Source organism: Sus scrofa, chromosome 1, assembly GCF_054392235.1.
Source record: "Sus scrofa isolate SSC_HxYL_T2T_F1_AM1 chromosome 1, Sscrofa_HxYL_maternal_Yorkshire_Landrace_v2.0, whole genome shotgun sequence".
NCBI lineage: Eukaryota > Metazoa > Chordata > Mammalia > Artiodactyla > Suidae > Sus > Sus scrofa.
This window is the reverse complement of record NC_139383.1, coordinates 246,864,444-246,892,098: the sequence shown is the minus strand read 5'-3', so window position 1 is coordinate 246,892,098 and position 27,655 is coordinate 246,864,444. Positions and strand designations below refer to the sequence as shown.

Genomic DNA, 27,655 nt, shown 5'->3' with positions numbered 1-27,655 from the left:
AATAGCTGTAGATTGGTCCATCATACTGCTATACTTCCCCTATCACCTTAGGTCAAAGCATCCAAATCCTTAATGTCAGTTGCATCCTGGGACCTGAACACTAGGAAAAAGAAAGTGCTTTGTTCCCAATACCCACCTGAGGGCCCGCCGCTCTGGATAATCGAGGTCATAACTTTGTACAGAGTCATTACAAGAGTCCCGGGAACTGCCCTGAAGTAGCAGCTGCTGTGGCAATCGCACCGGCACGGGGAACTGGTGCACAGAAGCATTGGGCTGGAACGTCGTGTGGTAAGGTGGAGGGATGCTATTGCTGGTCTCACTGCGATAGTCACTATCTCTGTCATCAACGGCACTATCAGGATCTTCAAAAGCTGTGGAATAAGCACAATCAATCAAAGCACTCCAGCTTCATTTAGTTCTTCAGAATCTCTTTCTGCTTCTAACTTAGGTAGCCACAAGTCTAGACCCTGAGAATAAGAGCAAGCTGAGCTGCACATGAGCCCAGTGACTTCAAAGTCATGCAAAAACTGTCTCAATACCCATGAGTCTCTCTCTTTATCAAATGAGATAAGACATTTGGTTTAATTTTAGTGCTGATTCTGAGAGGAGTTCCAAGTCACATTTTCCCAATGCAGAATTCTCTGGAATTCATAACCCTAATGAAAATATGCTTTTAAATGTCTTAAATAGATTCTGGTACTCTACTATTATCAAAAGGGGGCAAAAAGGAAAGAAACAGTTTTTCCATCTCTTAAAAAAGGGAAATTTTTGTTCAAAGTTAATATGGTGTTTTTAGACTTTAAATACATGGTTGAGGGAGTTCCCCTTGTGGCTCAGTGTGTTAAGGACCCAATGTTGTCTCTGTGAGGATGAGGTTCAATCCCTGGACTCACTCAGTAGGTTAAGATCAGGTGTTGCTGTGGCCACAGCTGCAACTCTGATTTGACCCCTGGTCCAGGAACTTCCATATGCCTCAAGTGCAACCGAAAAACAGAAAAAATAAAATAAAATAAAATACATAGTTGAACAAAATAAGCAGGTCTACCATCAGAAGCTGGTCTGGGAAATCAGGAAGGTCAAAGCCAAGGCTTAGAAGTCAAGTTAAAAACTGAGATACAGGGAGCTCCCATCGTGGCTAGCAGAAATGAATCTGGCTAGTAACCATGAGGACGCAGGTTTGATCCCTGGCTTCGCTCAATGGGTTAAGGATTCGGCACTGCTGTAAGTTGTGGTGTCTGTCACAGAAACGGCTTCAATCTGGCTTTAGCTCTGACTGGACCCCTAGCCCGGAACTTCCATATGCCGCAGGTGCAGCCCTAAAAAGACAAAACAAAACAAAACAAAAACCTCAGATACAGCCAAGAATAGCAACACTCTTACTGTGTTGCTGCAACATTGGGTTTTTCTAATAATTTCTGTTAATCACCTATGCCCTAGGCTCAGAATTCCCATCCCAAGCCTGGGCTGAAGAAGAGGAAAACACGTGCATTGCCAATGAGGTTTTACTGACAATGCAGCCTAGGTTATTTAACAGCATTGACTACAGTTTCATAGAATTATTTCTGCTTTTCAGGCTAGCACCTGGTTGGCTACAATTTTTTTCTTAATGTTAGCTAAAATGACCATAGTTACAAATCCTGCTCCAAGCAAAAATGAAAATAAGTAACACTGTGCTTAGAAAGGGAGTTCAACCTAATAGTGCTTTGTAATTTATTTTATATAAAAGCCATTTCTGACACTATCCCTTTATGTGTATAATTAATAAGGTCCCATATGTTCTTTCCTGCCAAGTTTCCATTTGGCTCACAATAAGGAAAAGGAACATTCGCTATTCCAAAATGGAGATACTTTTAACAGACGATGGACTCCTCATATTAGTAATTAAAAAAAAAAATCCTTGTAGTAATATGGACATCAGAAGCCTCCTAATGACTGCAAAATTAGGCTTTTACAATTGTTCACGTAGGAGATAAAAACCTGTATCCATGCAATGGAAACAGAAAAGAGTTAATGAACTAGAAAAAAACAATTCAGGCTTCTACATTAGACAACTTGGTAGATATTCCCACTAAAAGAGACAGAGAACACAAACACGTGGGTTCCAGACAACACTTGGGGGTACAGATGGAATTAGGGGTAAGATGATTTCATGAGCTTTTACCATTTGAATTTAAGGTACATGTGAACATACGAAGAGGAGTTATGAGCGGAACCCCAGTGGGGAAAAAATCGAGACAAAGAGGCTAATCTTCAGATGGCCAAGAACAGTACCAGTCAAACAGGAGGGAATATATAGCATTTGGTTTACAAAGTACTCTGATCACATATTAGGAAAAAGAGACTTTGGAGGTACTGGTTTTCGACCTTCATGCATTTGCTATTCTGAAGACTAGAAAAGATCAAGAGTCAAAAATTAGTATGCCATTCAGACTTAATTCTGAACTCACAGAAGGAGTAAGTGTGAAGAAGTTGGTACTGGATTATTCATGCATACAGATAAGGAGGCAGAGGCAACAAAGGAGACAAAGCCAAAAGTCTACTTAAACTCAGGTGGGAGGATATGTATTAGCATATAACCCTGAGAACCAAGACTGAATCTCCAAAGCAGCACCAGTGATAGACAACTCTATCGAACATGAAGCCAGGAGAAGGTAGCTCAGTCATAATTAGGAGCCCAGGATCCAGAGTCAGAAACTATGTGTATAGACCCTTAGTTTCTCACTGCATCTGGCCTATTACTCCTTAATAATAATAATCTGGAGTTCCCATCGTGGCTCAGTGGTTAACGAATCCGGCTAGGGACCATGAGGTTGCAGGTTCGACCCCTGGCCTTGCTCAGTGGGTTAAGGATCCGGTGTTGCCGTGAGCTGTGGTGTAGGTTCCAGACGCGGCTCAGATCTGGCATTGCTGTGGCTGTGGTGTAGGTGAGTGGCTACAGCTCCAATTAGACCCCTAGCCTGGGAACCTCCATATGCCACAGGAGCGGCCCTAGAAAAGGCACAAAATAATAATAATAATTAATAATAATAATAGCCTGCTTAATTTTGCTAATCTAAGGGGAGGAATATTCCAAAACATCCCTAACGGCTGATATGTCTCTATACTGAAGGAATAAAGAGTAAATATTAAGAAACCAAGTGTCTGTGGAAACAAGAGGCCAGAAGTAGAATAAAAAGGAGTATGAAAAGTAGGAGGGGACAGGAGAAAGGAAATACAAGGAAGTGAGGTGAAACAAAGGACAGGAAGGAACAGAAAAAAAAAAGTTAGGTTAAGGGCATAAAGCCAACTTTTCTCCCCCTATGCCATACTCACTCTCCTTAAAAAGTAAGCCTCCTGGCACTGAGGTAGGAGGTAGATGGGCCCCTGGACTGAGAATAGTTGGGTCTTGTTAGGCTGAGTAAATTGCGACTTGCTTCTCTTTAACACTTCACAGAGAACGTTAATAGCAGAGTTGAGCTCTGCTGGAGTAGAAAGCTAAGATGACACATCACTCACTCACTAGGTCAAGGAGACCTCCTGGACTACACATGTGGGGAAAGACTCCCAGGAGTCAAAAAGGGAAGGGAACACCAGGCCCTAAGTTCTACTAAGAGTCCCATAAACCCTTGCTCTGGAATATATCTTGGCCTAAAGATGTGCACACACATCAGGGAGAGCGCTGGGTCCAGTCAGGTGTGAGAAAACAAGATAACTGGCCAAAGCAAAGCAAAGACCCAGAAGAAGTGTCCTATGTAAGTGATTTAAATCGCCTCTCTGGCAGGTTCCCCATTCAGGATGCCTGCACCCACACTCCTCTTTCAGGTGTGTAATACTGCTTTCCTTCTGTCTTAAATAAATACTTTCCTGTGTACTCTCCCACATGTTTTACTGTGTCTCTAACAAACTTTGCATCTGTTTTTACAGTCTTTGCCTCCTTGAGACATTCTTGCTTGCAAGCGGGAAAAACATCAGGGCAACTCTATTTTTAGCCTCTCACTGGTTTAATGGCTAGTATTCCTGGTTTTCACCCAGGCTGTCCAGGTTTAATTTCTGAGCAGGGAATTAAGATCTTGCTTCAGGCCATCACTCATGGCTCTCTTAGAGATCAGTACTACCCAGGCTGATTAGAAACTAAAAAGAGGAGTTCCTGTGTGGCTCAGCGGTAATAAACCCAGCTAATATTTATGAGGTCTTGGGTTTGATCCCTGGCCTCGCTCAGTGGGTTAAGAATCTGGTGTTGCAGTGAGCTGTGGTGTAGGTCACAGACGTGGCTCGGATCCCACATTGCTGTGGCTGTGGCATAGGCTGGCAGCGGCAGCTCTAATTTAACCTCTAGCCTGGAAACTTCCATATGCAGTGCATGCGGCCCTAAAAAAAAAAGCAATCAAAAAAGCTAAAAAGAGAAATTAAGGAAAAGACTTGAATGAAAAAATTATGATTTCAGTGTGGCAGGGACAGTCTCTTACTGGCTCTACACTCTACCCTACGGCACCATTTCATCTAGAACAGAAAACTTCTGGCTTCATTGAGAAAAAGAGATTGAATATAGGTTTGGTTACTGAGCTTAAAGGAGGACTTGTGAGCTAGTTTGAGGGCAAAAATTGAAAAGCCCCTTGAAATTAAAAGGCTGGAAAAATTTACTCCTTCAAATATTTATTGAGTGCCTAACAGTGTAAGGCTAAACAACACAAAAGACTCAAGAGTATAGAGTCAGTCTAATGAAAGAGAGAAAATATGGATAAAAATACAAGGAAGTAACCAAGATGAGAAGAGTAAAAACCAAATGCTATATGAGTTGAAAGTTAGATCACTCCCTATTAGGGTAGCCAGGAAATCATTGTGTCATTGTGGAGGATTATGACTCTGAAAGACTGGTGGGTTGTCAATAGTTGAAGAGTAGGGGGTAGGGGAAATACCTTCTAGAATCTGGATGAAAGCAATGGCATTTTAAGAAAAGTCCTAATGGTAGGAAAAGCTAGATATATTTTTACAAAACATTCTGGAGCTCATTTAGCATGTTCATAAAAGGACATGGGAGGGAATGACAAAAAATAAATATGAAAAAGTAGGCTGGGGAAAGTAACCTAATATGGAGCAAAGATGGGCCTTAAGCACAGAGTAGGCACTCAAACAAAACTGAATGAAACACTGAACAATAAGACTCTCTAGTATGTGGTGCTCCTGGATTAAGTCCCTGTCTTTAAATGCAGAGTACAGGGAGAACTTTTATCAGAGAAAGAAAAGAATTCAAGCCTTTTTTCTTTTCATGTCTTATTTTTTTCTGTTTGAAAACCTGAAATTATCTGAGCTCTTTTAGGCTGCCTATGGGTAGTTCCCCTGGTACAAGTACTCAGGATTCAAATCACAGAGAGTACAAACTCCCTGAGAAATTCTAGCGACAGGACAAAATTTGGCCCCTCTAAGCGATTAGATACCTAATCAATGGGACTCAATCAATCTCCTCCCCATTACCTGGGTAATGTCAGCCTAGGCCTGTGAGTCTTGCTGGAAAAAACTGGCTACTCACTCTCTAAGCTCAAGAACAAAGTTGGCCTCCAGCCTAGCTGGGTTGATTCAAGGAAAATCAGACCATCTTCACAGACTCTTGTTCACTTCATAAAACCAAGGGCTTCTCCTAGAATGAAGCGTCTTCTATTCACTGCACTCCTTGGCTAAAAGACCAAAGGAGAAGGTTTCCTCTCATACAGGGCTGATGGTACTACTTGTCTCTGGAGCTAAAAATCAGGAGATCCTGTCAGAATTACAACTGGGACTTTGATTTGAAATTCCTCCCTCTCCCCCACCCTTTAATTTGAAATCCATCCTCCCCCCACCACCGCCCCGGTCTTCAAGAAACTAGCCTGAAAGGATATAACATTCCACTTTAGGTAACTGTCTCAAGTTAAGTGAGAAGGGGCAAATGGAATTATATACGCTTATATGCATGAATATCCAGCTTCATGGTCAGAGGGAGAATGTTAAGGGTTAAGATCAGAAAAATTACAAGGTATTCAAATTCTTACGTACTCTGTTGCTCTCCCCAGCCCAAATAGGTCCAGTGACCTAAGAAAACCGCAAGTGGTAGCAAAGAAGAAGAGTGACAATTTTAGGACAAATTCAAAGGTCATTTCCCATCCCACCGATTATTATATACCTACCTTAGTTGAACCTACCCTACTTGTACCCCTTTTATTTTTCATAACATGTAGAGAGTATCTGCCTTATATGAAGCATAAGAGAAATCTTCAAAGTACTAGTGCTCTCTGCAATTCAGTATAGAGAATACCAAAAAGTACGGCTTCCTAACTGGTTTTTTTTGTTTATTTGTTTTTTGGGTTTTTTTTTTTTTTTTTTTTTTGTCTTTTCTAGGGCCACACCCACAGCATGTAGAGGTTCCCAGGTTAGGGGTCTAATCGGAGCTGTAGCCTCCAGCCTGGCCTACACCAGAGCCAGAGCAACTCGGGATCCGAGTTTCGTCTGTGACCTACACCACAGCTCACGGCAATGCTGGATCCTTAACCCAATGAGCAAGGCCAGGGATCAAACTCACAACCTCATGGTTCCTAGTCAGATTTGTTAACCACTGAGCCACGACGGGAACTCCTTCCTAACTCTTTTAAACCTCCTTCTGGCCTAGATCTCTCAGAAGGTCATCACTAAGGAGCTAATATACCCTTCCATATTCAGAATGAGAAAAAATTTGACCTGCTTCTAAGAAACCCTTCCTTATCTCTGTGTTCACCAAACCTGAGGCTGCTACAGTAAATCCATGAGAAGCTCAGACCTATTATGGAGGAAAAGAGATTGATTCCTTTATCTGAAAGCAATGGTGTCCAATTTTGCTGCTCTCTGTTGAAAGTTAAAGGGCCAAAGAATGGTATTAATTTCTAGTTTTTCAATATATAATAAAACACTGTAGCCTGCTGGGCACTCAGAAATAGCCACTTATTTTTCTGAATTTCCTATAAATTTTTAATAAATTCCATTAAAACACAGAAGCTTTGACAGAAAAGTGACAACATTTTCTACTCATTTTTCAAGAATTAAAAAATCAGTACTAATGAACTTTATTTTATTTACTTATTTGGTCTTTTTAGGGCTGCACCTGTGACATACAGAGGTTCCCAGTCTAGGGGTAGAATCAAAGCTGTAGCTGCTGGCCTACACCACACCCACACGATGCCATATCTGAGCCTTGTCTGTGACCTACACCCACAGCTCACAGCAACTACAGCTCACAGCAATGCCGGATCCTAATCCACTGAGCGAGGCCAGGGATCGAACCTGCGTCCTCATGGATGCTAGTCAGATTCGTTTCCACTGAGCCACAACGGGAACTCCAGAATTAATGAAATTTAAATGCTATCTCACACCCAAACTGAATTTGAGGCAACTAATGTGACAAAGAAATCAATAAAAATAGGCCTTTATCCCAAGAAAAAAGGAATCATTTCACTTCATGGTTAAGAACATGGACATTGAAAATAAAAGCTCAATTCTTCTGGCTCTGCCACGTACCAGCTATAATAAGATCTTGGAAAAAATTATTACAGATGTTTCCTCATCTGCAATATGAGAATAACAAGTGTCATTGGTTTCTGCAAAAATTTTTAAGAGAAAATGCACAGGTCCCTGGAACACAGTAAGCAACTGTCATTTCTTGTCGTTTTGTCATGTTACCAGGTTTTTGCTCCTTATAAATTCCTAACAAATAGGTAGTAGGAAGATCAGCACATTCCAACAGCCCTAATTTCTGCTGAGGGATCATCAATATCTGGGTTAGGAAGAGTTTCAAGGGTGCAGCTACCTCGAACATTTGCCATAATACTCAAAAGTCTCTAAGCATTGAATGGGGCCAACATAGGCTGGTTTCACTATCTGAGTTAACTCCTAATCCTAGGGAAATGGGATTAGCAATCAATCACAGGCTGTTCATACACTGAGAGCCAGTTTTCTTCCTATGTACTTACCTTTTTCCTACCACCTATGTCTCTTCTTCTCATGTTGGTTTAGTATGCAATTTAAAAAATTTTTAATAGTGTATTTAACTTTCTAACCATAGTTGGAGGTGGGGGATAATTCTCCCAGGCTTAGTGTAGTAATCATAGCAACTGCAAGAGGGTAATTACTTTGTTTCTTTTTAAAAGACAACTGAGTAGTTCCCATTGTGGTGCAGCTGCAAAATGAATCTGACTAGTAACCATGAGGTTGCAGGTTTGATCCCTGACCTCGCTCAGCGGGTTAAAGATCCGGCATTGTTGTGAGCTGGGCAGCTGTAGCTCTGATTTGACTCTTAGCCTGGGAACCTCCATATGCTGCACATGAGGCCCTAAAAAGCCAAAAAAAAAAAAGACAACTGAAAAATAATCATATAGAACTTTAGAATATGCCTATCAACTTAGATTGCTTCAGACATGTGACAATACTGCTTCTCACTGAAACTCTGGGCCCAAAGAAGCTTCTCTTTTCAGTATACAGCCTCATTCTTTTTTTGTTTGTTTGGTTTTTTTTTTTTGTTCTCACTTCAGCCTGGTACCATTATAAGATAAAAACCAACAGTTTAACTAAACAAGTTTCCTTCCCCACACCCCCAAAGCACGAAAACATCTCACCAGACAGTAGAATAATTACTGAAGAGTTAGGTTTTACAAGGCATGGAACCAAGAAAAGAGTGTTCTAGGAAAAGGAAATTATACATGCAAAGGCCCGTTCAGTGAACTGAAAACAGTTCTAGTATATCTGAATGAGAAGCTGCAGGGTTATGAAGAACTTGATTAAAGTGATTCTTAAGTAATGTTTAGAAGCTTAGTAATGTTAGGAATTTGGAATTATCTGGAGGGTAATACAGAGCTATACATCTTTTAAGCAAGGGAGAGACAGAATCATATTTGCCATTTTAGAAAGAGAATGGTGGTACAAAGTAGCCATTGGCTGATACTGTAGATAGACTGAAGACTGGTGTCAGAGACTGGTAAGGAGGCTATTGCACTGACTTGATGGCTTGAACTAGGGAAGTAGTAGAGGGACTGGAGGGAAGTAATAGAGGGAGTGGAGAGAAGTAGATACTTTCATGACATATGTTGGAGGTAAAGCCAAAAGGGTTTAATACATAACTGAATGTGACAAGTGAGGAAAATGCCTAAATAATACTGCCTAGGTTTTTAGTGGGAGCTACTGTGTGAATATGACATTATTCATCAAAAGAAATATGAGGAGTTCCCATCATGACACAGCGGAAACAAATCTGACTAGGAACCACGAGGTTGAGGATTCAATCCCTGGCCTCGCTCAGTGGGTTAAGGATCCTGTGTTTCTGTGGCTATGGTGTAGGTCAGCAGCTGTAGCTCTAATTCGACCTCTGGCCTGGGAACCTCCGTATGCTGCGGGTGAGGTCCTAAAAAGCAAAAAAATTAAAATAAAAAAATTAAAATAAAGTAAAAGAAATACAGAAGAGGAGAAGGTTAAAAGAAATGATGAATTCAGTGTTATATATATTTATTGGCTTTGTGGTATCTATGAGACATCTCAAATGAATATGTCCAGTAAGCAACTGCAAATATGAGAAAAGAGATATGGAGAAGACCTGGATGTTTTCAGAACACAAGTTTCCATGAGGACAGAGATTTTTCTGCTTTATTCCGTGCTATACCTTAGTGCCTAAACAGTGCACAAATAATGCATAAAGCATAAGCTCAAAAACATCTGTATATAAATAGATAAAAATTAAAATATAAGTAACTAAGAACAATGAGGTAGAGAGTATAGGATGAGAAAAAAATACTATGTATAGGGGAAGCAGGGAACCTATAGAACACACATTTAAAAACCAAAGAGGGAAAAAAAGACAGAGAAAACTGGCAATACAGTGTTGATGAGGCTGTGGAGCAACTAGAACTCTCATACGTGGTTGGCAAGAATGCAAAATGGTAGATAGACTACTACGGGAAATAATCTGGGCATTTCTTATGAAATTATACACAGACCACAGAACCCAGCAATCCCTCTCTTATATATTTACTCAAGAGAAATAAAAACATGTTCACACAAAATCCTATGCACAAATGTTTACAGTTGCTTAATACATAATCCCTAAAAACTGGAAACGTAAGTGTCCTTCAACTGATGAAAGATAAACAAACGGTGATATCCACATACTAGAACACTACTCAGGAATAAAAAGGAACAAGATAGTGACATACATAGATGAATCCTAAATGCACCATTATAAACAAAACAAGCCAGACTCAAAGCTACATAATATATAATTCCATTTTCTGGAAAAGGTAAAACTGTAGGGACAGAAAACAGATTAGTAGTTGTCATGGGCCAAGAAAGGGAGAGGTTGACTACAAGGGATTTAAGGAAATTTTGGGGGTTGATAAAATTGCTCTATATCTTGACTGTAGTTGTTGTTACATGGCTGTATGTGTTCACCAAAACTTACAGGGTCATACACTAGAGAATTTTTTTCCCCTTTCTCAGCTGCACTAGTGGCACATGGAAGTTCCAGGGCCAAGAATCAAATCAAAGCTGCAGCTGCGGTAATGCCAGATCCATACCACACTGCTCCAGGCTGGGGACTGAACCAGCAGCGCCACAGAGACAAGCTGGATCATTAGCCCACAGCACCACAGTGGGAACTCCAAAAGGAAAAATTTTACTGTATGTAAAATATACACTAATAAATATGGCTTAAAAAAAAAAAAAAAAAAGGAAGCTTCCACAAAGGAGCATGTGAAGAGGAAGTCAGAGGAGAAGAAAACCATGGCAGCGTGGTCCCTGAAGTCAGGAAAACAAGATTTCAAAGAAGGAGTGGGTGGTTAACAAGTGACAGTGCTACAGAGTAATCAAAATAAAACTGAGAAAGTCCTACTGAATTTAGAAACAAAAAAGTCACTATTAACTTTAATGACAAAAATTTTAATGAGTATAGGAGTTGTTGTCGTGGTTCAGCATCTATGAGCATGCACGTTCATTCCCTGGCCTTGCTCAGTGGGTTAAGGATCTGGCGTTGCCATGAGCTGTGGTGTAGGTTGCAGATGTGGCTTGATCCCACATTGCTATGGCTCTGGCACAGGCCACTGGCTACAGTTCGATTGGACCCCTAGCCTGGGAATCTCCATATGTTGTGGGTGCAGCCATAAAGAGACCAAAAAACAAAACAAAAAATAAAATAAAATAAAAAACAAAAAAGAGAAAGAAAAAAGAAAAAAAAAATTTTTTTTTGTCTTTTTGCCATTTCTTGGGCCGCTGCTGTGGCATATGGAGGTTCCTAGAGCCAGAGCCACAGCAACACAGGATCCGAGCCACGTCTGCAACCTACACCACAGGTCATGGCAATGCCAGATCCTCAACCAGGGATTGAATCCGCAACCTCATGGTTCCCAGTCGGATTCATTAACCACTGAGCCACAACGGGAACTCCAGAAAAAAGAAATTTTAATGAGTATGGACAGTTCAGAAGCAAATGGAAGCACACACAATGTAATAAGGAGACATCAAGAGATTGCATAATTCATACAGTAAAATATTGAATGTGAGCAAGATACTGCTTATCACACGATGTCTAAGAGGAAGCAGAGAAAAGACACTGGCCAAATGTGTTACAGAAAAACTCCAAGTACACTAAGAGCTTATCAGAAAACCAGCAACATTCTCAAATTAGGCATTCATACATATCAAATGAGTGTCAAGTTGACAGTTTTAATGAGCAGGCTAATGTTTCCCATCTCCCTAGAGCCTCAAACCTCTTCAAGCTCACAAACTTAACAAATGAATAATCAATTACCCCCCAGTTCAGTGGCACCTGATGCTAAGAGTAAGGAAGTCTAGAAAACTAGAGCCTCCACTGGCAATGACATTTTATTTAAAATATAATGAGCTTATATTTTAGCATACCAAGTGTATCCAATACAAAACCACAGAACCATGGACACTTCCAAACTACTCCTAAAATTCCTTTCTACTTTATCTCCCATGTCCAGTCCGTCAACAAGCTTAGTAATCAAGTCCATGAGGTCTCCTTCCTATGGTCCCTTCTTTATAGGTTTCACTCTCCTTATCAAAGAACTTATTGCCTTAAGGCTTCCCATACTCAGGAGATGGAGAGGAATGAGCCCAGTTTCCCTTATCTGTTTCCCAGATCCTGAAGCTGGAATGTCCTTCTCTTCTACTCCTTTTTGGTGTAATGGAAATGGTTTGAGTTTTGGAACCAGATAAACCTAGATTCAAAGCTATCACTTAGTAGCTGTGTAAGTTTAGCCTGGTTAACTTCTCTACACTGGTGTTCATCTCCTATAAAAAGTGTAGAGTAATACCACTTACCTCTCAGATTTGCATAAATACTGAAAATCACTTATATAGCATTTAACCACCATGTGCTAGACAAATGGTAATTACTCAACAAATGTGCCCTATCCTCGAAATAGTTGGTACCCATTCTTAAATTCCACTCAAACAATTCTCCTTAAACAATGTTCAACAACTCTATCATAGTCTCTATTAACAATCAAAACAAAAAGCATCTTATCTTTCTTTAAAAGTTAAACATACACCTCCCCATATGATCCAGCCATTTCATTCCTAGATATTTAACCAAGAGAAATGAAAACACATGATCATGCAAATGTTCATACTAATTATAACTGGAAACAATCCAAATGCCTATCTGTAGGTGAATGGATAAACAACATGTATATCCATACAATATAATACAACTCAATAAAAAGAAACAAATTACTGATACACTGAAGAATCTCAAATCTTTCTGCTGAGTGAAGGGAAGTACATGGAGTACATGCTATATATTTCCATTTATATAAAACTCTAGGAGTGGTTCAGCAGGTTAAAGGATCTGGCATTGTCACTACTGTGGCTCTGGTTACTGCTGTGGTGCAGGTTTGATCCATGGCCCAGGAACTTCAGCACGCCACAGGTACAGCCAAAAAATAAATAAATAAATAAAAATAAAACTTAAGGAAATTAAATTTAATCCACAGTGATAGAAAGCCTATTAGTGGTTACTCGGAGCCAGGGGTGGGGAGCAGGATGAACTGCAAAGAACAGAAAGAAATGTTTAAAGATCATGGAAATGTTCTGCATTTTGACTGTGGTGGCAGTTTCACTGGTACATACATCTGTCAAAACTAATCAAACTTTATACTTCAAATAGGTAAATCATTTTTTTTTTTTTTGGTCTTTTGTCTTTTTTTGATGTTGGGCCACACCCAAAGCATATGGAGGTTCCCAGGATAGGGGTTTAATCAGAGCTACAGCTACCAGCCTACACCACAGCCACAGCAATGCAGTATCCAAGCCACATTTTCGACCTATACCACAGCTCATGGCAATGCCGGATCCTTAACCCACTGAGTGAGGCCAGAGATCGAACCTGCAACCTCATGATTCCTAGTTGGATTCATTTCCAATGCACCACAAACTCCCAAATGTGTAAATCTTTTGTATATTATATCTCAACAAACTTGATTTTTTTTTTTTATTTTCCCACTGCACAGCAAGGGGATCGAGTTATCCTTACAAGTATATATATATATTTTTCCCCACCCTTTGTTCTGTTGCAACATGAGTATCTAGACATAGTTCTCAATGCTATTCAGCAGGATCTCCTTGTAAATCTATTCTAAGTTGTATCTGATAACCCCAAGCTCCCGATCCCTCCCACTCCCTCCCCCTCCCATCAGGCAGCCCAAGTCTATTTTCCAAGTCCATGATTTTCTTTTCTGTGGAGATGTTCATTTGTGCTGGATATTAGATTCCAGTTATAAGTGATATCATATGGTATTTGTCTTTGTCTTTCTGACTCATTTCACTCAGTATGAGAGTCTCTAGTTCCATCCATGTTGCTGCAAATGGCATTATGTCATCCTTTTTTATGGCTGAGTAGTATTCCATTGTATATATATATTCCACATCTCCCTAATCCAATCATCTGCTGATGGACATTTGGGTTGTTTCCATGTCCTGGCTATTGCGAATAGTGCTGCAATGAACATGCGGGTGCATGTGTCTCTTTTAAGTAGAGTTTTGTCTGGATATATGCCCAAGAGTGGGATTGCGGGGTCATATGGAAGTTCTATGCATAGATTTCTAAGGTATCTCCAAACTGTTCTTGTCTCCATAGTGGCTGTACCAGTTTACATTCCCACCAACAGTGCAGGAGGGTTCCCTTAACTCCACAACCCCTCCAGCACTTGTTATTTGTGGACTTATTAATGATGGCCATTCTGACTGGTGTGAGGTGGTATCTCATGGTAGTTTTGATTTGCTTTTCTCTTATAATCAACGATGCTGAGCATTTTTTCATGTGTTTGCTGGCCATCTGTATACCTTGGAGAACAGTCTATTCAGGTCTTTTGCCCATTTTTCCATTGATTGATTGGCTTTTTTGCTGTTGGGTTGTATAAGTTGCTTATATATTCTAGAGATTGAGCCCTTGTCCGTTGCATCATTTGAAACTATTTTCTCCCATTCTGTAAGTTGTCTTTTTGTTTTCTTTTTGGTTTCCTTTGCTGTGCAAAAGCTTGTCAGTTTGATTGGGTCCCATGGGTTTATTTTTGCTCTTATTTCTATTGCTTTGGGAGACTGCCCTGAGAAAATATTCATGATGTTGATGTCAGAGAGTGTTTTGCCTATGTTTTCTTCTAGGAGTTTGATGGTGTCCTGTCGTATATTTAAGTCTTTCAGCCATTTGGAGTTTATTTTTGTGCATGGTGTGAGGGTGTGTTCTAGTTTCATTGCTTTGCATGCAGCTGTCCAGGTTTCCCAGCAATGCTTGCTGAATAGACTTTCTTTTTCCCATTTTATGTTCTTGCCTCCCTTGTCAAAGATTAGTTGACCATAGGTGTCTGGGTTTATTTCTGGGTTCTCTATTCTGTTCCATTGGTCTGTCTATCTGTTTGGGTACCAGTACCACACTGTCTTGATGACTGCAGCTTTGTAGTATTGCCTGAAGTCTGGGAGAGTTATGCCTCCTGCTTGGTTTTTGTTTCTCAGGATTGCTTTGGCAATTCTGGGTCTTTTGCTGTTCCATATAAATTTTTGGATTGTTTGTTCTAGTTCTGTGAAAAATGTCATGGGTAATTTGATAGGGATTGCATTGAATCTGTAGATTGCTTTGGGTAGTATGGCCATTTTTACAATATTGATTTTTCCAATCCATGAACATGGAATATCTTTCCATTTCCAAACTTGATTTTTTAAAAAACACCCGTCTCAGAACTTGATTCATTTTATTGCTTGTCATTGTCCCAACCATCCCATACCTAGTCTAGGTTGTAAGTTCCTTGAGTGTAAGATCCAATCTTTTTTTTTTTTTTTTGCCATACCCACAGCAAATAGAAGTTCCCAGGCCAGGGACTGAACCCATGCCATAGCGACAACCCAAGCCACTGCAGTGACAACACCAGATCCTTAACCCACTATCTGCCTTTTCACTAAGCAACTTGGGGGCTCTTATGCCAAATGATCCTTGAATTACATTTTGAAAAAAAGAGCTACAGAATTTCCTATATGAAAAAAGCCAGTCCCTCAGACAGAAGCATAGTGCTCCTGTACTTGACGGAAGGAGGAGGCAGCCAGGTGAGCTACCCTATTGAGCTCAAAGACCAGGTCAGTGTGACCATACATGTTAAGTGAAAAAATTCTAGCACTTAAAAATGAATCATCTTTTCAGAAGGCAAAGCTTCCACACTTATCCCTGTTGATTAGGCTACGGCAACATACTCACAGTCGTCTTCTGCTTATTTCATCCTATTTCTAGTGGAAAATGTAAGAAATCAGAAAGCGTCACATTAAAAAATAAGGTCTATAATTATCCAAGTAAACATCCCAGACAATTATTACATCACCAATTAATAGTCCAGTGCTGGTCAATTTTTCCAAGAATGAAATGACAGGATAGTTGAGTCTCAGTCTTGAAGTGCACAGCCATCTGTCTGGAACAGCAATGACAGGACTCACCTATCAATTACTAAATTGTAGTAATTATCAGGTAGCAAAAGACGATAAACTCAAAGACGTGAAATTATTCCCTTCCCTTTTTTAAGACAGTTGATTAGATAAATACCATAGAACTTCTCTTTCCATGGAAAATAGTAAAGAACCTATAATTAAGAAAAGCACTTCAAACCTAACATAGGGAATAACAAAAGAAACTACTGACCAACCTTCCTCATCAATAGAGATACACAAATCTAAAATAAAATGTAAGCAAATCAAGCAGAGCATGCTATTAAAAGAATACTTTCAACATAATCAAGCAGGGTATATTACAGGAAGGCAAAATGATTTATTAATAGAAATTGATTAATGCATTCACTACTGTTGTAAGTCATAGGAAAATACCCATGAACAATTGGGTGAGTACTAGTAATGCCTAGTAAGGCATTATGAAATGTTCCACATCCACTCATTTTTTATATGAAAGCTCTACTGAGGTATAAAACACAGAAAAGTACACAAATGATAAGTATACTGCTCAAAGAGTGTGTGAACACACTCAAGTAACCAGCACACAGATCAAGAAATAGTATTACCAATACCCCAGCAGACCTCGTCCTACTCCTTTCCATCACTCAATTACTTTTGTTTTGTTTTGGGTGTTTTTGTTTGTTTGTCTTTTTTAGGGCTGGACCTGTGGCATACGGAAGTTCCCAAGGCTAGGAGTTGAATCGAACTGCAGCTGCCGGCCTACACCACAGCCATAGCAACACAGGATCTGCGGTGCGTCTGTGACCTACATCACAGCTCATAGCAACGCTGGATCCTTAACCCACTGACCGAGGCCAGGGATTGAACCCACATCCTCATGGATACTAGTAAGGTTCTTAACCCACTAAGCCACAACAGGAACTCCCTCAACTAGTTTTTGAACCATCTGTTTCCTTTGCCCATCACATTTTCCCCAGAGAGTCAACTGTTACATCCATCACTTCCTTCAAGACTTTACTCAAAAGACATATTCTCACTGTGGCTTGTACACTAAACAACTAATTTAAAATTATAATTCAATTTCAATTCTAGAATTCCCAATTGCTTTAAACCATCTCGTCTTTCATTGGTCCACTCTCTAGCACCCTGTGCAGCTTCCTTACTGATTATATTTATTGTCTACCTCCTCCCACTTAAGATTTTTGTCTGCTTTGCTTCCTAACATAGCCCAAGCACCTAGAACAGAACCTGAAGTATGTCCAAAAGTGTTTGTAGAAGACAAGGACTGAGGGATATAAGGAGAAGGGGGAGGGGAGGGCAAAAGGGCAGTATGGCTGAGTGCAAGAAAAAAGTATCAACAATAGGAATATAAATAGGTATAATCTTTCTAGCATATAATTTAGCAATATCTAAAAAAATTTTTTAAAGTACATAATCCTTAACCCCATAATTCTACTTCAACAGAAATGCATTAATTCAACTAATATATTTATAGAACAAAGGTACTAGGGATACACACATAAGCATTTTCCCTACTTATGAAATTTATGGCCTAGAGAAGAAAACAGATATTAATCAAATAATCACATATTCTGAGTAAGTATGTGAAGTATGATGAAGGAAAGGTAAATACATGTAAGTACATAAAAGAATATATAATGGGGATGGGATATGCATTTTCACACTTACAAAAAATATTTATATAAACAGCACTATATGTAGTTCACTATAGCTCTGTTTCAGTAGCAAAACTTGGGGAACAATCTAAATATCCACCAAGAGGGAAAGAGTTTGTTTTTTGCTTTTTGGTTTTTTTAAATGTTATGGCTGAACCCATAGCACATGGAAGTTCCCAGGCCATGGATTCAATCTGAGTCCCAGCTGCAATCTATGCCACAGGTGCAGCAATGCTGGATCCTTTAAGCCAAGGCTATGGGCTAGGGATTGAATCTGCCCTTTTGTAGTGACCCAAGCCACTGTAGTCAGATTCTTAACTCACTGTGCCACAGTGGGAACTCCGGGAAGAGTTTTAAATTATGATATATTTCAACTAAGTAATAAATCAAATTTAAATTTGATTAATCTTCTAGGCCCAACTACCAATTTACAGAAAACACAGAGGACAAATGAATACACCATGGGAATGTGTTAAGCCAAATTCAGGACATGGGAAACTCAAAGAAAATCATTTGGAGAAGAGACTTGTGGTTGCCTGATGGGAGGGGGAGGGAGTGGGAGAGATCGGGAGCTTGGGCTTATCAGACACAACCTAGAATAGATTTACAAGGAGATCCTGCTGAATAGCATTGAGAACTATGTCTAGATACTCATGTCGCAACAGAAGAAAGGGTGGGGGAAAAAACTGTAACTGCAATGTATACATCTAAGGATAACCTGACCCCCTTGCTGTACAGTGGGAAAATAAAAAAAAATTAAAAAAAAAAGAAAATCATATAGTCAACCAATGAGCTTAAATGCTTCAATTAGAAGCTGCAAGGAAAAAATTAAGAGATGAAGGAAGAACCCATAGATTAAAACGGAATTATAAGATATATAAAAAAGAGAAAATAGAAAAAAATAAATTCTAATGCTTATTTAGATGTACACTTGGGTGACAAATTATAAAGAAAATTGAGGAAGTCATTATCATAAAGTCCAGGTAGTAGCTATATTTAGGGAGAAGGAGATTGTGATTGGGAAGAGGCATGTGGAGGGCTTTCTGGGGTGACTGGCAAAGGTCTATTTTTGCCTTATGTTAACTCATTAAAACATTTATTTTATGAGGTTGTCTACATACATGTTATATTCTACAATTAGATTTCTTTTAATGCATCAAAAAAACTGTTCATATCACTGCAGCTACCTCCATCTGATTGCTTCATTCCCTACATAAAAGTCTTCAAAGGTTCCCTACCGTCTTAAAAATAAAATATATACAGCTTGCTATGGCATTCAAACCCTTCCTGACATGAGCACTCGCTGCCTCTCTGGCATCATCTCTGACATCTAACCCATTCTTGTCTCTGGCCCGCAAGCCACCCAGAATTTTCAACATACTTAAGTTATGCTTTTCCATCTTAGTGTCCTAGTACTATAAACCCTTTTCTCTTTTCTTTCTTTAACTGACTTTTACTCATCCTTCAAAATTCCCTTTATTTTGGAGGTTTGAGAGGACAGAAAAATGGACAGGGAGAACACAGGAGAATTTTAGGGCAGTGAAACTATTCTGTATGATATTATTAGAGTGAATATGTGCCTAACATGGTTCTTGGTACCAAGGAAGAGGGGTCCAGTAACTGTTTCTGTAATGAACAATTCTATCAATGATTAATATCTACAATAACTCTGTCAATCATGTTTTATCAATCAACATCATTTCTTACCACTTTGAATCAATAAAACCTGTAATGAGAAGCTGTAAGATGACTATGCTTTTATGCCTAAACTGCTCATATATATGACAAACACTTGTGCAGGTTAGGCACTTAAATGTTGTAATCAAAACTTTAATACATTAATGAGACATCTTTAACATGCATAATTGTGTAACACAGTAATTGAATACAAATAATAAGTTGATGTAATGACTGCAATTAGCCACATCAAATTCTTTCTGGAAAAAGGTAGGATAGAAATACATAAATGAGTCAGAAGACTACAATTAACATTATTTTTATCAGCCAAGCCATATTGTTACAGTTTCTCTCTTCTCTGTTAGTTTGTCAGCACCTATAATTAGCATCAGTATCAACTGCTTCCACTGATACCACATGTACAATGTACAACATCAACTCATCAGTATGAGTTACTGACAGAAGTCCTAGACCCATGGCAATGTCCTGCTACTAAAATAAGACTCCCTATACTCTAAAGAATCCATAACTAGTATACTTTTCCTGTCTGAGAGTCCTAGCCCTGGATTAGAGGTAGCAGAAGCTGTGGACTGATTCTTTACTCCCACTACCCAGGAAGGAAAATGTTCCCAACAGTAAGAGGTTTCTTGCCTAGAACTGAGGGAGTGGAGTGAGTTATGTTTTGAATTCTCCCTTCATACTTTTCTTTTTTATCCTTCCATGAATATCTTTCTCTTCAAGCAGTACATTCCAATTAGCGTCTTCAAAAGTCATCTCTAAATTCATCTCTTCTGGAAAGACTTTCTGAATAAACTACATGTTATTCTTCACCATTTGCTTCGTGGTCTGCCACCTAAACACTTCCCTCTCTATTTTCAAAGTATTAGTATTGAAAAAAAAAATCAACAGATGATTGGATTAGGAAGATGTGGTATATATACACAATGGAATACTACTCAACCATCAAAAAGAACAACATAATGCCATTTGCAGCAACATGGATGGAACTAGAGACTCTCCTACTGAGCAAAGTCAGTCAGAAAGCAAGAGGCAAAAACCATATGATATCACTGATATCTGGAATCTAATACACAGCACAAATGAAAAGAAAAGAAAATCATGGATTTGGAGAATAGACTTGTGGTTGCCTAGGGGGAGAGGGAGGGAATGGGATGTATTGGGAGCTTGGGGTTAATGGATGCAAACTATTGCTTTTGGAGTGAATCAGCAATGAGATCCTGCTGTGTAGCACTGAGAAGTATGTCTAGTCACTTATGATGGAGCATGATAATAGGAGAAAAAGAATGTATACATGTATGTGTGACTGGGTCACTATCCTGTACAGTAGGGAAAAAAATGTCTTGGGAAATAACAATAAAAAAGAAAGAAATAAAATGAACTGAAAGGAATTGCCCCAAATTAAAATATAAGCAGAAAGGTAAGCTGACAAATCAGAGAAAGAGAAGTGAACAGGAGACTAACAAAAAAGAAGGCACAGTTATCAAGAGCCAAAATAGGAAGTCAGGAAATAAGAGAAACAAGGTATTAGAGGAAGAAAAGACAGGCTAAGCAGGCAAGCAGGAAGAATATTCTGAGTGAATCATGTCACAGTATCTCTTGCCTGTGGCTGTTTTCACCATGCTCTCTGCAATAAGATTTGTAGGAAGGCTTGCTAGCTAAAGCCAAGGGAGGATAAAGTGCTCTCATATTCTGCTCCAGGGGTAAAAACAGTACAGCTTCATGAGGTTCTACTGTACAGCACAGGGAACTATATCCTAGGTCACTATGCTGCGCAGCGGAAATAGACACAACACTATAAATCAACTATAATAAAAGTAAAATAAATTTTGGAGTTCCCATCAGGGCACAGCAGAAATGAATCCGACTAGGAACCATGAGGTTGCAGGTTCAATCCCTGGCCTTGCTCAGTGGTTTAAGGATCTGGTGTTGCCGTGAGCTGTGGTGTAGGTTGCAGACGAGGCTCGGATCCCACGTTGCTGTGGCTCTGACGTAGACCAGTGGCTACGGCTCCGATTAGGCCCCTTAGCCTGGGAATCTCCATATGCCAAGGGAGCAGCCCTAGAAAAGACAAAAAGACCAAATAAGTAAATAAATAAAAATAAATAAAAAAGAAAGAAAAGGGAGTTCCCATTGTGCCTCAATGATAACGAACCCAACAAGTATCCATGAGGATATAGGTTTGATCCCTGGCCTCACTCAGTGGGTTAAGGATCTGGCGTTGCCATGAGCTGTGGTATAGGTCACTGACATGGCTCAGATCCTGCATTGCTGTGGCTGTGGTGTAGGTTGGCAGCTGCAGCTTCGATTAAATCCCTAGCCTGGGAGCTTTCCTATGCTGCACGTGTGACCCTAAAAAGAAGGAAGGACGGGAGGGAAGAAGGGGGATAATAGTACAGCTTCTAGAGAGGACAACTTTGTAAAGTCTTCCAAAATGTTAAACACATTGTTAAATGTACAATGCTTTGACCCAGTAATCTCCCTACTAGCTATTCATCCAATATGCATACATGTATGAAATTATATATGTAAAATGATATCAACTTCAACACTGTAACAGCATATACTGGAAGCAACTTAAATGTCTGTTATTAGCAATTACAATCCTAGGTATATATCCAAAAGAATCAAAAACAAGCATTCAAACCAGTATTTGTACACAATTGCTCACAGCAGCACTATTCGCAGCTGCCAAAAGTCAGAGGAAAAACAAATCTCCATTAACTATGGACTGATAAACCAAAGGTGGTATATCAATACAACAGAATATTCAGTCATTAAAAGAATAAAGAGTTGATATGTGCTACAATTTGGATGAACCTTGAAAATATGCTAATTGTAGAAGCCAGTCACAAAAGGTCATATACTATATGATTCCATTCCATTCCAATATGAAATATTCAGAATAGGTAAATCCAGGGAGATCTCGTTGTGGCTTAAAGGATTAAGAAGCCAACACAGTGTTTGTGAGGATGCAGGTCTAATCCCTGGCCTCACTCAGTGGGTTAAGGATCCAGTGTTGCTGCAAGCTGTGGTGTAGGTTGCAGATGCAGCTTGGATTCAGTGTTGCCGTGGTTGTGGTGTAGGCCTGCAGTTGCAGCTCTGATTCAGGCCCTAGCCCAGGAATTTGCGTATGCTGCAAGCACAGCCATAAAGAGAAATAAAACAAAACAGAATAGGTAAATCCACAGAGACAGAAAGTAGATTAGTGATTTCTCAGGGTTAAGAAAGAATGGGGAGTGAGTGCTTAATGGCTATGGGGTCCCCTTTAGAGGTGATGAAAAGGTTTTTGGAATTATATGGAGGGGATGACTCCACAGTGTTGAGAATGTACCAAATGTTGCTGAATTACACATTTTCAAATGGTTAGTTTTATGCAAGTGAATTTAATCTTGACTTCTAAAATGTCCATTAATAGGGACTGGATCCCTACATGGGTTAGTTTTATATATATATATATACACTCAAGTGGGAAAAAAGCAAGGCATGGAACACTATGCAAAGTATATTACCATTTGTCAGGGGGCAAGCATATGCATATGTATATGTTTGGGAATGAACAAACCCTTTCTTAAGAAAGCCACAATAAATAGCTACAGTGGTTGCCTCCGGGCAGAAACTGAATAGCTAAAGGATAGTGTAGTAAAGAAAAATTGTTCTTCATTACATGCAGTGTATCTTTTGACAAAAAAAATGAACCTTATGCATGTGTTTCCTTGAAAAAAATAATAAAGTGAGGGAAGAGGGGCAGGGAACAAATCTTAGGTTTGATGTAATCAAGAATCAGCTCTCTTAGAAACAACAGATTAATTAGGGTGCTTTAATGCAAAAACCAGAATAAGACACTCAGATAAATATGGTAAACAGCAGAAGGAAGATGGCAAAGAATGAGTATGAGCTGGATCTCTGCCTTTGGGGATCTGAGAAATGATAAGAAGGAAAGAGAAAACTGATGAAGTGAGTCTGCAGGATAGAGGTCAGCTGGCCATGCAATCTCATTTTCCTGTGGGGCATGTAGTCCTTGATAAATACATAAAAAGTCCTTGATAAATAAATGAAAGTAATCAGTGACATAAGTATTGCTCTTCTGCTCACAGAAATAGGTCTTCAGTTATGGTCACCAAAAGTTTAAGTGGCACAAGACTTTCAATCCTACTGCAGATTTAAAATGAGAGAGGTTAATATGTGACAAGAAGGACGCTAGACATCTGAAGCATAAGTAAGAAAAGGTTCCCAAGAGTGAATCTTCAAACTGGACCAACCCTGTTCATCTTCATTCTTTGAAGAAAACTGTGTACAGCAGAGGGACCAAGTTGCTTCTGTAGATTAGCAATCAGAGCTTTTACATCACTCTATTCCCTCCAAGACAATATGCTCAGCATATAATCTGGCATTTTAAAAAAATCCATTTCCCATACTTTTCATTTGTCCTACTACGAACAACCTTTCCTTTCAATCAAGACATCTCAATTAGTTCCTTAAATGTCTAAACTCTAAACTCTCTAATCTCTAAACTCATCTCCTCAGAAAGCCTTTTGGAACAAACTTTATGCCATTCTTTACGTCTGCTTATTCCTCTGCCTCCTCAGCACTTTTCTTTCTCTTTCCAGGACACTACTATGTACCTGCTGAAGGTTGTTATTTAAATAACATTTAAGTTGCTGCTTTTGTATATTTTTCCTCTTCTGATTTGAGTCTAGCTTATAAGCCACACTCCTGATTCTTTTTTGCATCCTCCTATTAATTCTTCCTTGGACCCCACAAATATGTAGCTGCTTATTAAGAACAAAAATACCCTGGAGTTTCCTTGTGTTGCAGCGGGTCAAGGATATGGGGTTGTTGCTGCATGGGCTTGGGTTGATCTCTGGCCAAGGAACTTCCATATGTCATGAGTGGGGCCAAAAACAAGCAAACAAAACAAACAAAAGTACTCCAAGAAGATATAGAAGACTTTGTAGAGAAAGAAACAAAAACATGTGCTGGATAAAACTTGTACTTAGGAGCTTTGGACTTCTTATCTACAATGCTTGTATGGAATCTTAAAGCTTCACAACAGAAATTAAGCAAAGTATGACAATTCTCTTACAGCTAAAGAGTATTGTCTGGCATCTGCTAAAAAGTCTTCATTTCTACGAAGGATAAACATGAGTACTCTAATGCTTATAAATTACAATATAGCTGACAAACTTTAGTTGTTGTCAACCTCACATCTCAGTTACCAGAATATAAGGCCAGCAATCTCAAATACGTAAGGATCCTAGAAATCTACAATATCTGGAGAAAGTAAATTCCCACCTCCCCACGCCAAAAAAGAGGATGCTATCTTCCAGCAAATGTTGCAAATTACCTTATTTTTCAATACTAATTGTTTTCCTTTTTTTCCAGAAAGGCCAAACTGTTCTTCCCCTAAAACCCAGGTGGGACGAGGTCACTCAGACACAAACAACCAGGCTTCATTTCCTGATACCTAACATGTAAGAGAAGGAAACTAACGGCTGTGGGGATTCCAAAAGAAACAGAAGACTATGTCCCTACTCCTGCAATACACCAGTCTTGTGGAGGAAAAAAAAAAAAATTCTATCACTCAGGGAGCAATGGAAAGTTTACGGAAAAATATGCAACACATTACTAAACTCTACTACAAGATGATGAGTAGTGGACTCACGGTAGCAGTTTCATTATCATGCTCTAAAACTTACATATTCTACATGTTCTCTTTCAAATATTCAAATAATGCATAATTAAAACTTTAACTTTTTTTTTTTAGGGACACAGGTAGGTGCAGCATATGGAAGTTCCCAGGTAGGGGTCAAATCGGAGCTACAGCCTGCTGGCCTCAGCCACAGCCACAGCAATGCCAGACCTGAGCTGCATCTGCGACCTATACCACAGCTCACGGCAATGCCAGGCCAGATCCTTGACCCACTGAATGAGGCCAGGGATCGAACCTGCATCCTCATGGATACTAGTCAGGTTCATTACCATTAATCCACAACGGGAACTCCCTATTTTTTAAAAATTAAAATGTTGTAAGAGTACAAACTGAACTCTGAAAAGTAGTTATAGGAGATTGGAGAAGGGGTAATACAGAGAAATTTTCAATTTCTGTATTATATATTTCTGAATCATTTGGTGATTTCTATAGTTGAAATGTGTTTCTGGTTTTGTTTGTTTGTTTGTTTAAAGTAAAAGTTAGTAGGATTTAGTATGTTAGAAAAGAGTTCTTCACAACACCATGCAAAGTGACCAGCAAGAATTCAAAATTAGGAGTTCCCGTTGTGGCTCAGCAGTCAATGAACCCGACTAGCATCCATGAGGACGCAGGTTTGATCCCTGGCCTTGCTCAGTGGGTTAAGGATCTGGCGTTGCCGTAAGCTGCTACGTCAGTTGCAGATGCGGCTCAGATCCTGTGTTGCTATTGCTGTGGCGTAGGCTGGCGGCTATAATTCTCAGGCTCCAATTTGATCTCTAGCCTGGGAACCTCCATATGCCATGGGTGCAGCCCTTAAAAAAAAAAAAAAAGTCAATTAGTGAGGAAAACCAACACATTCTATGAACATAAACTGCAGGAAGTTCTTAACTCAATAACAAATGTGTTAAAGTCATTTTAGGAGGGTGACTGAGGGCAGAGGAAACTTCCTTTGTATTCAAGATCAGGATTTAAGGGAAACAGATCCTTGCCCTGGAAAGCAATGTAGAAAATAAACCATCTATTTCCTATGTTTCAATAAATTCTTAAAACATAGAATCCAAACATGTCATTGATCAAGTAGTATTCAAATCTCAAGTATAGTTAGCTATGAACCTTTCACTGTAGTAAATGTTGCACTAAAACCAACTTAAAGGATGGAAAAAATAATCGAAAGGTATCTAGGAGTTCCCGTCATGACTCAGTGGTTAACAAATCCGACTAGGAACCATGAGGTTGTGGGTTTGATCCCTGGCCTCGCTCAGTGGGTTAAGGATCCGGCGTTACTGTGAGCTGTAGTGTAGGTTGCAGATGCCGCTCGGATCCCATGTTGCTGTGGCTCTGACGTAGACCAGTGGCTACAGCTCCAATTAGACCCCTAGCCTGGGAACCTCCATATGCCGCAGGTGCGGCCCCAAAAAAGACAAAAAAAAAAAAAAAAGATTATCTCCAACATAAACATGTATGTTTGGACAAGACTAAAACCTCTCAAATGGCTCTTAAGAAAATGTTAAAAATGATTGCAAGAAAGGGGTCCAAATGGCTAGGGTACAATAATGGGAGGGATACCTTTTACCGTACTCTAACATTTAAAACTTTTATACTATTATGCATATCATCTATTCAATAAATGAGTTAATTTTAAAACAAAAAGGCAGTAGCCAAATAAGATAAGCATGTGTTTCTTTCTAAATAGAAAAATAGATCCCATGAGATTTTTGCCATCAAGGGGTTGTACAGCGGAAAGAACATGGACCTTAAAATCAAACAAACAGACATTTTAGAGTTCCCATCGTGGCTCAGTGGTTAAAGATCCTGACTAGTATCCATGAGGAAATGGGATCAATTCCTGGCCTTGCTCAGTGGGTTAAGGGTATGGCGTTGCCATGACCTGTGGTGTAGGTCGCAGACATGGCTCAGATCTTGTGTTGCTGTGGCTGTGGTGTAGGCCGGCAGCTACAGCTCCAATTCAACCCCTAGCCTGGGAACCTCCATATGCTGCAAGTGCAGCCCTGAAAAGATAAAATTAAAAACAAACAAAAAACCCAGACATTTTAACCCCAGTTCACCCACTTCCTAGAAATAAGTGATGCAGAAAGGTAATAGACTCAGAGATCTGAAAAAAATATCTCTGTGCTGCTCTTTCCAATACTATGCCAAGTGGCCGCCAAAAATTCTTAACAAGGAAACCAATATATTCTGCAACTTACAATCATGGGTGACTTTAAAAAAATGAGACAGAATTTTAACCTAGACAGCAATAAACAGAAGCCTCAAAATCCATGATAGATATTAAAAGTCCCATTATAACAAAAAAATTTTGTGAAAGTTATAGAGCCTAGAACATTTATTTTATGAGGTAGCACTGCAATGGAAAGAACTAAAGGTCAGCTGGTGTAGGGACTAAATACCCATGTATAAGGCCTTGAACTTATGAAGAGCATAAGTATCATATTATGGCTTTGAAGAGCGGATGAATTTGTATTTAAATCCAGGATGACAGTGTACCAGAGTAGTCTAGGGTATAGGATTGAGTTCAATAATTTCTCAGGTCTCCCTGGATTATCTTACACACCTATACCCCATTTTCAGTGCCCAGCATGGTTTAAGAAAGCTACTCAGGCAGGACAACTGGCAGCCGAGTGAGCAGGAGGAACACACTGGGATC

General features: G+C 39.5%; 1 protein-coding gene across 1 annotated transcript in view; it reads right to left on the bottom strand.

Moving 5' to 3' along the window:
* UNC13B (unc-13 homolog B) overlaps nt 1–27,655 on the bottom strand; it is a 239,668-nt gene that overhangs the window by 114,577 nt on the left and 97,436 nt on the right. The window contains 1 exon segment of the mRNA NM_001435262.1: nt 137–371. Within this exon segment, the coding sequence (NP_001422191.1) occupies nt 137–371 (235 nt within the window).